Source organism: Pipistrellus kuhlii, unplaced genomic scaffold (assembly GCF_014108245.1).
Source record: "Pipistrellus kuhlii isolate mPipKuh1 unplaced genomic scaffold, mPipKuh1.p scaffold_m20_p_1, whole genome shotgun sequence".
NCBI classification, from domain to species: Eukaryota; Metazoa; Chordata; class Mammalia; order Chiroptera; family Vespertilionidae; genus Pipistrellus; species Pipistrellus kuhlii.
Genome location: NW_023425404.1, coordinates 25,422,746 through 25,437,042, shown reverse-complemented (window position 1 = coordinate 25,437,042; position 14,297 = coordinate 25,422,746). Strand labels below are relative to the sequence as shown.

The following is a 14,297-nucleotide window of genomic DNA, read 5'->3' as shown; positions in this document are numbered from 1 at the left end:
TTTCTCTTGCTCTTCCTCAGAATATTCTCTTCACTTCTCCTCGCATGTTGGCTTCACTTCCCTGGGGAAACCAGCTTCTTCCACAGGTTTTTTAGGTCTGTTTCACCATAATTTCAGCTACTTTTAACTTTGCATTTAGCTACATTTTTAATTTGGCTATAAAGCTAATTCTATTACCAGTTAATTATATTCGATCTACGGAGCCTAACATGTCGATTGATCAGGTCTCTATGTTTCAATTTCTCAAATTTCTAGGAGAATATGAATGACCTAACTTGACTCACATCTCACTATTGGTCTAATTACCAAAGGGATGAGTCCTATCCTTCAGAGATATGAGTAGGAAAGGTTCTCCAAAAGGGGGCTGTGAGCAAGAAGAAATGATTATCTAGAACAAGAAATTTCAAAAATTGCCATGGAAATCTGTCTTTGGAAGAAGGAGATACTCTGGATTAGATTTTGGTAAGAACATTTTAAATTAAAATCATGAAAACTCATTCTTTGTAGCCAATGCTACTTCACCTTTTATTGCTAAAATATATCTTCATCTCTGAATTTGTATTTCTCTTCCACAAATTATCTTTAGAGGATATTGTTTTTGAACCTTGGCCTTGTAGATCCTTCCTAAGTTAGAAACCAAATAATAATAAGTCCTTCGAACATTTCTTGTTGCTTCTGGCAGTTTCATTTGTAATGATCATTTGGGCTAAATTAAAGCAAGGTTAGAGATAGTGGAACTCAAACTCTAGGGAAAAAAATTGAAAAAGCTGAGGATACTTTTGAAGCTTAAGAAGATGAAAGAGATTGTAAGTAGTACTGAATATTTCTTTGATAATTTACTCATTTAAAAATCTGCTTTCTTCCAAAATAGTACATGATTTTATTGAAGAATTAACTTTGAAAAATATGGATAATCTTACATCTTAAAGATTAAAATAAAGGCTGACTAGAAATGATTGTAAATTTGAACATTAAACTTTTAAAAATTGTGTCACTTTAATTTAATTGTGGAGATTTATAATGTTAATGCCATGTTACCAAGAGCTTGTTTCATTCAGCCTCAAATATCCCATCTACATTAAACATGTTTATAGTATCTACCAGCCCATAGTAGCTCCTAGTGAGGCAATCTGTACTTGAAAGACAGAGAAGGAAAGGAAGAAAGAGAGGGAGAAGGAGAGGGAGAGGGAGAAAGAAAACAGGAGAGAGAACCCAGGCCAAGATTGACTTGTAACACCTGATGTTCAAAAGAGGTGTATTCCCTTTTCAGAAATGTGAAGGAAAAAATGCCAAGAGAAGGAACTTGGGAAGTATTTGGAGCAGAAGCTGACCCACTATGACTCAGAGGAACTTAATTTTCAATGTGTTCTGCAAAAGTCAAAGAGAAAATAAAATAATAGCAGAGGAAACTCGCCTAGAGAGAGAAAGAGAAACATGGTAACACATTAGAAATCAGGCATCTTCTGAGGGATTGATGGCCCACTGGTCCCTAGATCTGCCTCAGTTCCATTTTCAATCCATATGGAGACTTATAGCAAAACCCTTCTTTTCTTAAATGTATCATGAGTGGCTCTCTGTTTCTTGTAACTCAGAAGGCCTACATTCAACACCATCTTATCCATGATTCATGTACAAAGGCCAAGGCTTGCCAACTTACATGGGACAGTGAAACTTGAAACTTTGATATTCATAATACTGACATTGAGCCTTTGAAAACGGAAATTTGAAAAAATTTGGGCTTGGCCTGTTTTCCCAGGGCAATGAGCTTCGACTCTCCCCCAGCAATGCTGATGTTAGCATCTGGCTGAGGGCTCAGCTACAGTAAAAACAGCCACCAACAAAGGTGGCCCAAGTTTGGCCACTCCAGTCCAGGAGTGAGATGCCTGCCTGGTTCCTGAACAAGCAGGGAGTTCCTTGGCAAAACCATGAACTCCCATCCTAAGAGTGAGGCATCAGAAGGGCACAGAAGTTGAAGTAAGCTTTTGGTAGCTAGGATGGAAGTGATCTGGGGTGGGGGTGGGGGGGGGGGGGGGGGGATTTCGGGGAGAGCTGGATGTGCCAGCCACCTGTAACAATGAGGAGACTCAATAGGCTGGTTCACTGAGTGGTGTGTGTGTGTGTGTGTGTGTGTGTGTGTGTGTGTGTGGTGGCGCTGAGGCAGCAGAGCAGTAAGCAGAGATGAGCCTGGCATCTGCTAAGAGTAAAATGGCTGTCTCGCATCTCAGGGAGAGTGTTAGATCCCTTAGATGGCCTGAGCTTTAAGCTCTATGTTTAAGCTCTCACTGAAGGGTCAGCCAGGACAGGCTCTAATTCCCTCCCTGCACCCCCCCTCCCACCCCACCCCCGCAGTGTAGTGAGAATAGGCATCTTTGGCTTTTATCCTACGAGCTAGAAGAGCTGCTGCTGATAGACATATAAAAGGACAGTCAGCCAATATTGCCAATAGGTATAAATTAAAAATTAAAAAGCAATTAAGAGGCACTATATTGCATGGATTCTGGAAACAGATATTCTGGGTCTAAAGAACAGTTCCACTGCTTACTACCTGTGTAACCTTGGTCAAGGGACTTAAATTCTCTATGCCTCAATTTTTTCATCTGTATAAAGGGAATGATGAACAGAGTATCTACCTCATTTGGTTACTGTGAGGATTAAATGTGTTAATTTGTGTGAAGCCTGTACAATAGTGTCTGGCACATAATAAACATCCAGTCAGTGTTATTATTGTCTACTGCACTCCATGAATAAGGCTCTCACTCCATGGAAATTATTGGAGGCCATGCCACAAAGTTTATGTTTGACACTGGTTCTTTTTTTTTAATATATATATATATATATTATTGATTTCAGAGAGGAAGGAAGAGGGAATGAGAGATAGAAACATCACTGATGAGAGAGAATCATTGATTGGCTGCCTCCTGCATTCTCCACCTTGGGAATTGAGCCCCCAACCTGGGCATGTGCCCTGATTGGGAATTGAACTGGAACCTCTTGAGCCACACCAGCCAGGCTTTTTTTTTTTTTTTTTTTTTTTTTTTGACATTCTAAAATAAAACTAAACCTTGCATGCCTCAGGCCTCTTCAAATGAAGTAAAGCATTACCCATATTTCATCCTTAATTATAAGTGGAGAAAACCAAAGAATGAAAAGTAAAATTTCACCCTAAAGGTGATGTTGCTCTCTCATCTGCCTCCCCCCCACCCCCCTTCATTCACTGAGCTGTCTGACTTTGCTGTCATTCTCCCTGCAATAACATGCAGGAGTAGCGTCCATTGGCCGAACTCCAGGCAGTGCATGCCCTTCAGATGCTCTAGAAGCACACCATTACAGCATCCCAGGGCTCAGCACAGGGTCTGGCACAGAGGAAACACTCACTGCTCATTCACTTATTTTAAGTGATTGACTGTCAGCTTCTCTCCTGCCTTTTTGACCTCCTCCTGTTTCCAAATCTTCAACAAGACTTCTCTTTTCCAAGTTTAAATTATGTATCCAATATTTCAAACCTTTCAGTGACCTCACCTAGGGTGAACTTCCTTATCTCCTTGTATCTCCTTGTCCCTTTCTCTGTTCCTTGCTTACTTCAGTTCATGTATCTTCTATGGCTGTGCTCTTCTTGCTCGTTTTTATCCCACACACAGTACTAAATATAACTCCTTCTTTACTTGAACATTTCGTTTACACTCAAATCGCCCTGTTTTCTCTTCCTTGGAATTACAGTTGTAGTTGACAATTTAGAGGTATTTCACAAGCCACATGCCCTCTCTTCCAAAACTTGCTCCATAGTAGCTGTGTTTGAACTTCATGACCCTGCCTTTAACCCAGCTGACAGACCACGGTTGTTGTTTTGTTGTTGTTGTTGTTTTTTAAGTTTTAAGTCACTAAGTTTTTGGGGTGTTTTCGTTTGCAGTAATAAGTGATTTTATCATTATCCTCAAAAATTGCTTTATAAAATATCTAATTGCACATGAAAAATATACTTAGAGCTATAGACATTTCAACTGAATATACATATGATTTTACTACAAAACTATGGAATGCAAGAAACTTCCATAAGGAATACATTGAAGATGATGTATGGGACATAACATATGGTAAGTCTATGATAAATGTCAAAGAGATTATAAATTTTAAAATGCCCCAAGAAGGAGGGAGAGGACAAGCAATTTGATTTTTAAGATTTTTTTTTTTTTTTTTTTTTTTTACTAGTTTTTAGCTTCTGCTGGTCTGGACATAGAAGAAGATACAGTTAAAAATGCTTAACATTGAGAAAATGTTCCTAATTTCTTAGAGGAAATAAATTTGGTTCATTCAATTAAGATTCTTTGGTGTATTGGTGGCTTGTTTTTGGTCAACAGCAAGAAGTTCTTTCTGGCATTTTGACTTTAGCCAATCACAGCATAAGGACTGAACACAGAAGAGGAAAGACCCCTAATATAATTGACCAGTCACCAAGAAAAGAGAAAGGCTAATAGGAATATAATTTGCAGGCAGGTGAACTTTTGTGAATTAGCAGTTTTGATTTTTGTGGGTTCAATGCGTGTAATTCCCCCATTACTGCGATGAAGCCGCAACCTTGGGTTAAAGTCCTTCCTAAAGAATGAAAAGTGTCATTTTGTCTTATTATTTCACTTAGGGGAGTAGTTATAACTTCTACCTATCTGGTGTTCATTCCTACTTTAATTGTGGACCGGGAGGTCAGTTCCATCTGTGCTGAGCCGTGTGTATTAGCATGCCCTTGAATGTCCTGAGTGAACTGGCATGTGGCAATGGAGATGAGGTTACTCTGAGGCATGTGTTGGTTTTGCAGCAAAACATACCTGATCACTTGTGTAGTTGCAATGGCTGAGGGGAAAAGGTTCAGCAAAGGTAAGAATAAAATGAGTGCATTCAGTATCATTTTAAGGCAAAGGGACATTCATAAGCAACTTGGAGATGGATGAAACATTAGATAAAAAATTGAGACCTAGCTCCCTGATATCAGCTCATCTTTTAGTACCTCCCTCATCGAACCATGCTATTGTATACCCTTGCCAGTTTAGAAAGAGCTTTCATGTGGGTTCCCTTCTTATTTAGATTCCCCGGTCCTAGTTGCTACAACTGGGACACTTCACAACCAGTAGGAAAATTACAGATTGTGCAGACTCTGCAGCCAGAGCCCCACACCCTCTTTCACGGTCCCTCATTCCGCAGCAGGATTTTACCTCCTGAGTGGGAGTCTCTGGGCCTCCTGGTCTCCTGCTGCCTTACTTGCAGCTGTGCCACTTGCTTTATCTATCACCGTGCCGTAACAGAACAGGTCCTAAATAAGCATTTATCAAATTGATTTATTATCACTGGGCTGCACAACATGAGTACAAGAGCTTTCAACACATATTTATTAATTCATTATTATTTAATATTTGTACATCTTCCCTCCCACAATATAGCTTCTGTAGTTTACTCAAAAATGACAATACTTGAAGTGTTTCAATACTTCAGAGTACACAAGTTACTGTCACATGCATTATTTCATTTAATTTTCTCGAAATCCTTGTGGGATGTATAGGCAGGATATTAACTTTCCAGGTTCAGAGATGAGATAACTGAGGCAGGTGTAAAGAGATTGGGATGTAGAACTAAGGCCTCTCTGTCTCCTAAACTAGCCTTTCCTCCACTTTTTAGGATGCCTTTCTCCTGCCTGGTTAACCTCCTTCCTTGAATCCCCGTCTCAGTGGTGAATGAGTGTAGGGAGGCCTCGTCTACCACTATCTCTGCTACAAATTCTCTTCACTGTTTGCAATGACTCTGACCTTGGGCTAAGAATGTAAAAATAAATTCTTTTATTTAAAAAAAATCACTAATCCTGTAGCTTCTAAAATGTGTATCTTGATTTCAGCAAAGGGTTTTATGATCTTATGATATCTATGTAGATGAAGTTGCTAGACTATTTTTGTTTTATTATTGTTTCAATACCTATACCCAACTCTCCAGTGACTTCCACTCTCAGGGAGAAGAATATCAGCTGTTCACAGCATTACCCTGATGCCCTGTATGATCTGGCTCCTACCGACCTCCCCAACCTTATCTTGTACCCCTTTCCTGCTCACTCAGTAAACTCCAACAACATGGAGTTCTTTTTGTTCCTAACATATGCCAAGCTCTTTGCTACCTTAGAGCATTTGTACTTGTTAAATCTGCTGGGTGGAATAGTGTCAAATCCCTCCAATCTTGCACAGGTGACTCTGCCAGTTAGTCATCTGCTCAAGGGCTTCTTGACGGGTCTTTTCCTGGACTCCTTGTTAAGGCAAAAAAGCCAAGTATAGGATAGTGCCTACAGTGTGCAGCATTTCTCTTTGAGATTATTTATACAAACAAACACATACACAGAGACTAGCACGGGAAACACTCACAAGAAATTGATAGCAGTGGTTTCCTCTTGGGAGAACTGCAGGATGAAAATGGGATTAAGAGACTTTTCACTCTTTTGTATTATTTGAATTGCTTATCGTCTGTGTTAATACCTATTAAAATAACTAGAGCCTCTTTAAAAGAATGAGAAAAAAAACTCATTGAATTATTCAAACTTTACAAACTGAAAATGCAACAAGAATAAATATTTAATATTTCACTTAGATTCAATAATTCAATTGCACAAGTCCTGGTGAAATGGGCCCCACTTAAAAGCAGTTCATCTGAGAAACACATAAGATTTTATTGACCACAAGTTCAATACGACCCAACCATGTGGCTATTTAAAAAAGTAACTGCATCCACCCAACACAGCAGAATACACACCCTCCTCACTCACACAGGTAATGTTCTTCAGGATACATCACATGTTTGGTCACAAAACAAGTCTTAACAAATATGAGAAGACTGAAATCATACCAAGTATTTTTTCCGATCACAATTGAATGAAACTAGAAATCAATAGCAAGGAAAATTAGAAACCTGAAAAATGCTGTATGCAGAAATTAAACCCACACTCTGGAACAATCAATGGATCAAAGAAAAAATCAAAAGGAAATTAGAAAATATCTTGAGACCAATGAAAATACAATGTACCTTAGGGGAAGCAGTGAAAGCCGAACTAAGAGGAAACTTGGTAGTGATAAATTCCTATATTAAAAAAGAAGTAGGAGCTCTAGCTGGTTTGGCTCAGTGGCTAGAGCATTGGCCTGTGGATCAAAGGGTCCCAGGTTTGATGCTGGTCAAGGACATGTACTTTGGTTGCAGGCTTCTCCCCTGCCCCGGCCCTGGTCAGCGCTTATGCAGGAGACAACCAATCAATGTGCTTCTCTCACATTGATGTTTCTCTCTTCCACTTCCCCTAAAAATCAATGGAAAAGTATCCTTGGGTGAGGATTAATAACAAGAACAACTAAAAGGAGGATCTCAAATAACCTAACTCTTCCCCTCAAGGAACAAGAACAAACTAAGCCCAAAGTTAGCAGAAGGAAGAAATAAAGCTTAGAGCAGAAATATAGAAAATAGAAAAAGACTAGAAAAATCAACAAAACAGGAATGGGTAAAAAAGATGGCATTTACCTGCAATGAAATATCCTCTCTAATAAAAGAGAAACATGCAAATTGACCATACATTCACTACACCCATAAGCCACACCCACCAGCCAATCAGGGCAAGTATGCAAATTAACCCAGCCAAGATGGTGGCTAATTTGCATACCCAGGCTAGAGTGAAGACTGTAGACAGTGTAGAAAAGAACTTTGCTGAGAAGCAAGCAAGCAGGGCAGGGGAGAAGGCAGGGAAGCAGGCGGGGTGAGGAGAAGGAAGAGAAGCTGGCTGGGCAGCGGAGACTGCAACAGGAAGCCCTATTGCAGGAATCTTCCTGCAAGGGGGCATCTAGTTCATCCATAAAAAGAATAAAATCTTGTTCATCCATAAAAGGAATAAAATCTTACAATTTGCTACAATATGGAAGAACTTGAGGACAATTTGCTAAAGAAGACAGCAGGGCAAATATTGCAGGATTCCATTTATATGAGTTATCTAAAATAGTCAAATTCATGGAAGTAGAAAGTACAATGTTGGTTGCTAAGGGCTGGGGAAAGGGAGAAATGGGAGTTGCTGTGCAATGGGTACAAAGTTTCAGTCATGCAAGATGAAAAAGTTCTAGATATCCATTGTACAATGTTATGCTTGAAGTTAACAATACTGTGCTCTGTTAAAAATTTGGTGAAGTTTGATCTCATTTTTTTTTACTACAATAAAAACTGAGTGCACCTCACAGTAGCAATCAAAGAAATGCAAATAAAAAATTACCACCTGTCAAGTTAGTAAAGATTTTAAAATGCTGGTGATCCCTGAGGCAGGCTCTCCCACTTACTGCTAGTTACAGTATAAATTGGCAGACACAAATGTTTTTAAAAATGCTTTGGAAATATGCATCAAAGGGTCTTAGAAATGTTTATACCCTTTGATGTAATAACGTTACTTGTAGGAATCTGCTCTCATGCAGTAATAACAAATGTAAATATGTTTATTATTTATAAGACCAAATATTAGAAATCTTCCAGGCATTCCATAAGGGAATACTTAATAAATGTTGATAGATATGATGAAACAACAAAAATGTTATGAAGTCTTAGTGACAAGAGAAAACTGCTCAGAATATTAAGTGAAAAAATACAGGATAAAAAACTGTGAATGGTGGTTATAGACAGTTTTATCACTACTACATCAAGAATTTAAAATAAAAAAGTTTAAGAAAACACAAAAAAAATGTTATATGGGATTGTTTCTGGTTAATGAGATTATAGATATTTGAAATAAGTGTTTTTTTTTAACTCCCACCCCCTACATTTTCCAAATTTCTGACAAAGAGCTCATATTATTCTCCCAATCAAGAAAAACAGGTATAATTTAAAAATGAAATGTGACCTAGGTTTCATGAAAAAGATGACCAGTTTGTCCAAAAATATGTATTTTCACATATTGCAAGACTAAATTACTCTTTAGTCTTTGCAAACATAAACAAACATCTAAGGTGGAATGAAGAGTGAGCAAAAATTAGACTCTTCAGCCCAGAAATACTGAAAGGTATTTGATTGATTTTTTTAATGTATGGCAAAATAAACATAAACTCTTTCACAAAATCTTTTAATTCTTACAAGGGATAGACATAACAGGGAGAGAAATCAAGAGAACACCTTGCATTATTTATCTGTGCAGTAAACATATGCCCTCTCATTGTCCAAGCAGCAGCAGAAACTCCCTCTGGGGTGCTGTGGGGGGGGGGGGGGGTAATCTGATTCAGGAGAGTGGTTTAGGGGAGGCAGAAATGGAATGGCAAGCAGAGAGGAAGAAAGGGGGTCTGCCCTGGCAGCCAGGTCAGCCAAACCCTCTCTGGCTTTCAGTGGGTTGGCAGATGGCACAGCCAGATTGTCCCACCAGCCTGGAGCTACTAACTAAAACAATTACATTCAAGAAGAGATAAATGTATGCTACAATCAGATTCCTAATATTAGCTGAGGATGATAAGGTGATATTATAATTGGCTTAAGTTGTGAGGGGAAAAAACTCTAGTCAGGGTTGGGCAGAGAAAGGTATAAGCTGGCATCCATAAGGACACGGAAACTGATTCTTTGAAAAAATCAAATTTATGTCCCACCACTCTGCTCTTCTTCCTGCCCTGGCATTTAATCTCAGATGAGATGTGTTCTTTTACCTTCACTTATATATGTTTCCTTGAAATCAAAGAAAGCAAATTTAGGGAATTTGGGTTGAATCTAGAAAATATATATGATTTTGGTGGGCCATGGTGTGTAGATATATTTAAAACAAACAAAACAAAACAAAACAAAAAAACCCACCACAAATCACAAAACAAAAATCTTGACTAAGTTGACAACAGTTAAAAATGGAGAGATTTATCATAAAAAGGAAGATCTGGGGCTTTTTAAAAATTAAAGTTAGCATTGGTGCGTTGATATTGTCAAATGACAACAATTAGCTGGAGAGCGTGACATATGCCCCCTTTAGGTGGCATGGGCTCACCAATTTGTCGCAGTCCTCACTTAGCCCATTTGGATTCTCATTCTTGGCCCCTGCACACATTCCTGAGGTTTTCATGTCTCAGTGATTTACAAAACTGGTGTGCCACCCCTGAGCTGCCTCATATAAAAAGCTTCCTCTGATACAAAAGTCATTCAAAGCAACCCTTTCGGTAAGTAACTCTGATAAAGACACTATAAATGAGCTCTCTCAAAGATATGCTGGGAAAGTAGAAAGAATACTACTCTGGAAGTCAGGGGAGCCATGGGCAGACAGTAGAATAAAGGGCCTTAAAAGACTAGGACATCTTATGGGAAACTCACAGCCTAGTGTTTGGAACTTAGTAGGAGGTTAATAAATATTTGTTTCCATCCTCCTAAGAGCAGATGCAGAGCACAGCGAGGAGGAAATGGAGCCAAAACAGTGCAATGCATAAAAGCACAGCATGCCAAGAGCGAAGGAGGGAAGAAGTAATTGTAACCCAGAGAGCAGTAGAAGCAACAGAACAAGCCTAGAGAAGTTAGAATGACAGAGCCAGGTACTGTAATAATGGAGACTGCATGATTGTGACATGATTCTGACAGATCTTTGCTAGCCACACATCCATATGGTAAGCAGGAGCACAGAGGAGATAGCTGAAAACAGCACGAAGCAAACAGAAAACCAGACAGAAATTCACACTAAGACGCTGGTCATGGGAAAGAATTCAACCCTTTAATGAAAGATTGTTGATGAAAACTATAACCATATGTATAAAAATACAGAGAATAGGTACATTTTGCAGAATAGTTATGTTTAGTTGAAGTACCGATTTCTATGCTTAGCTGAAATAAGTTGTTTAAATTAGGTTTTGTATTGTTTTGGGCTTACCTTTGGTGAAGCTTTAGTTACTTTGGAATAATTTATTCCTAAAGCCTCAATTTAAAACAATCGTTACTAAGTGAAGTACAGTTTCCTGAAGCATCGTGTCACTACAGTAATGACCTGTCAGAGAATGTTAGATAAAGGGTGTCGAATGCTGGATGGAAGGTTATAGATGGGATTCTTTTCTTCCCAGCCCTTTCTTAGGGTCACAGCCAACCAGTCACTGTTTATGCATAGGGTAGCTTTTGCAGTATTTATTTCTTTAAATATTTAATAGTCTTGAGAGACAGTGACTGGCAGTGCTATGTAGAGTTTCTAGCATGTTTTGAATGCTTAATAACTAGCAACAATAAAACCCTGCATGATGAAAACAGCAGCCAGTACACCTATTACACTCTAAAATGTTTTAAAGCCACAGAAAGAACTATCCTGTTTCCCTGAAAATAAGACAATGTCTTATATTAATTTTTTCTCCCAAAGTTGCGCTAGGTCTTATTTTCAGAGGAAGTCTTATCTTTCCATGCGCTAGGTCTTATTTTCGGAGGATGTCTTATTTTCGGGGAAACACGGTATTTAGAAAAGTATAAAAAGCAAACATAGTGCTTTGACTTCATAATAGCAATAAAGAAACATTTAAAGTCACTAAAAAGTTCAAATTTCCTCTTAAATTCCTTAAGGAATCCAGGGAAAGCAGGGGAAAAGTGGACAGAGCATGGATTTGAAAATAAAACAAAAACAGAACAACTTTTTTTTTTTTGTACCATATGGAAACCTGCTATGGAGGAACCCGTACAGCTACATCCTGTACAGTGTCCGGGTGCTCCAAGCACCTTCAAAACTCCCTCCAATCCAGCACCCATTGGCAAAGCGCTCCCCCTTGGTAGACACCTTCAAGTTTTGAAGGAGTTTGGTTTGGGAAGAGGAAGCACGCGGGTGCGAGTGTGCGCGACACCCCCAGATGGAAACCAGGACACAGTGACCCCGGGGAGACACGTGCCCTCGCGCCCCCAGAGGACGCTCTTTGTGACGTCCCGGCAGCGGACGCGGTTACCTAGGAGCCCGGCCCGCCGCCTCCCGGAGCCCGCGCCGCCGGAACCGGCCGGGGACCCCGCAGAGCCGTAAGTTCGGGAGGGAAGCGCGGAGGGAAAAACAGAACTGCTCCTTTAAGAACTTCCTTTCCCTTTTACTCTCTGTTTACATAACACGGGGGCCGGCCCGCCGCGGGGCCCAGCGGGGGCGGCGGAGAGCGGGCGCGGGAGGCCCCACGCACCGGGGGCGGGAGCGCCGCGCGGGCCGGGGAAGCCGGTGCCGGCGGGGGCGGGGCGGCTCCCACCTGCCCGCGCGGCGGGGCGGCTCCGCGGCCCGGCCCCCGCCCCTCCCCCGCCGCTGCCCCCGCCCTCCGCCCTCGCGGCTCCCTCCCGCCCGCTCGCCCTCCTCCCTCCCGCGGGGCTCCGGCGGCGGCGCTCGGCGCGGGCAGGTCCCCCTGCCGCCCGGTCCCATTCGGTCCCATTCGTCGCCTGGTCTGGCTCGGGGCGGCCGCGGCTCGCGGAGCTCCCGGGCGCCCGGCGGGGCAGCCGCGCAGCCACGACGGAGCAGCCTCGGGACTGGCCGCCCCGCGCCCCCTTGGCCGCCGTGCCCTTCCCCGGCGCGCTCACCCCCTTCTCGGGATGGGATGGTAGCGGGGGCGCCGACTCGGCGGCGGGGATCGCGGCGGCGGAGGAGGCGGCGGCGGCGGCCGAGCGGGGCTCCATGTTTTCCCCCGGCCAGGAGGAGCACTGCGCCCCCGGCAAGGAGCCGGTGAAATACGGGGAGCTGGTGGTCCTGGGGTGAGTCCGGGCATCCCCGACCTGGGGGAGCCGGGGGCGGTTGGCGAGCGCTCCGGGCCGGCTGGGTGGCCGCCAGGCGCCCGCATTCCCCGAGCGGAGCCGGTGTGGGGGGCTCGGGCGCGCTCTGGGGACCCCCCGGGGGCGCTCTCCGGGAATCCCCCCCCGGGGCGCTCTCCGGGGATCCCCCCCCGGGGCGCTCTCCAGGGACCCCCGGGCGCTGGGAGCGGCGGGAGCGGCTCGGAGGGCTGGGACGGCGGCGCTAAGGCGGGAGCGGGGATGCGCTCTCCGCGCGGGGGACGGCGGCAGCGGGAGGGATGGGGGGAGCGGGGCCGCCCCGGGAGGCGGCGGCGGGGACCGGGGCGCCCCCACGCTCCGCGGGGCCGGAATCTGCGGTCAAACTGCGGGGCAGGAGCTCGACTTCCCCGAGCGCGCCTGGCCGCGGGGGTCGGTTGGGGCCGGGGCTGAACGGCCACCGTGTCGGGCTCTTCGCCGCGTCGCACTCAAGACCCCCCGGCCCCCGCCATTGGCGGAACGGGGAGGCCCGGAGGCCCGGCCCAGGTCCCGGGTCCCGCTCTCCGCGGCCGGGCCCGGCTCGGCGCTGCCCGGGGCGGAGTGTGATGGTTGCGGTGCCCGCGGGCCGCCCCGCCGCGGGCAGTGAACTGTCTGTGACCCGGCGGCGGCGGCGGGCGGCGGGCGGGCCCGGGCTGTCCACGCCAGGGCGGCCGGAGGGAGGGACGCGGCGGCCGGGCCGCACCCCCTCCGCCCCGCGCCCCGGCCGCGGCCGCGCCGAACTCCTCCGGGCGGCGGGGAGCCCGCCCGCCTCGCCCCCCTCTCCGCGGGTGAAAACCGCAAACGAAGATAGTAATTATCTGCCATCGTTAAACGGCCGCGATTAGAGACTACAGCTACTTCCTGAGTTTCCTTGTGACATTTCTATTGTTTACCCCGAACCCGCCAGGAGGGAGGCTCAGCCCCGCGGAAGCCGGGTCCAGTGGGCAGTGCAAGGGGAGCGGGATGGAGACGGGGAAGTCCATGCAAGAACTCGGGGGGAAGGGGCCACTTGGGTTTAGTACCGGGGCAGGAAGGATTTTTATTTTATTTTCATTTTTCCTTTGGATGTGTCACTCCCGGGAACTCGCGCTTTTGTCCTGCTCCGTTGAAAGACCAGTATTCAGAACATCCTGGGTGTGATGAGCAGGCTTAGCACACATGTGAGAGAGACCAAGGGTATGGGAAAACTCAGAACTCTGACAAAAGTGTTTGATAACCCAAGAGCTTGAAGTAAGTGCCGACTGAAACATAATTGCAGAGACAATTTTTAAGAGAAGCTTCCAGATACAGTAACAGCCCAAAGTTGCCTAGTCCTCCTCACTTTGGTTGCTACAGGTTTAAGTGCATTCTTATTGGAAATGTCTCTGCCTCTTTTGAAGCTGTGCGCAGTGAAGCGTTTTCTTTTCTTTTCTTTTCTTTTTTTTTTTTTTTCTCACCTGCATCCAATTGCACTTAAAAGACAGATGTTAGGGTTCCCTGGAAGGAGGGAGGGATGACGGGAGGGGGGCGGGGGAGCCAGAGTTTAGCTTGTCTTATGTAACCTCCAGCCCAACCTAATTTTG

The 14,297-nt window shown here is 44.3% G+C and overlaps 1 protein-coding gene across 2 annotated transcripts in view; it reads left to right on the top strand.

Moving 5' to 3' along the window:
• The first annotated feature begins 12,284 nt into the window (after nucleotides 1-12,284).
• The window catches only part of PELI2 (pellino E3 ubiquitin protein ligase family member 2), a 149,824-nt gene continuing 147,811 nt past the window's right edge, over nucleotides 12,285-14,297 (top strand). For both annotated transcript variants that reach the window (XM_036435829.2, XM_036435822.2), the window contains exon 1: nucleotides 12,285-12,684. In XM_036435829.2, the coding sequence (XP_036291722.1) occupies nucleotides 12,608-12,684 (77 nt within the window). In that variant the 5' untranslated portion in view covers nucleotides 12,285-12,607. The remainder of the gene's footprint in view (nucleotides 12,685-14,297) is intronic.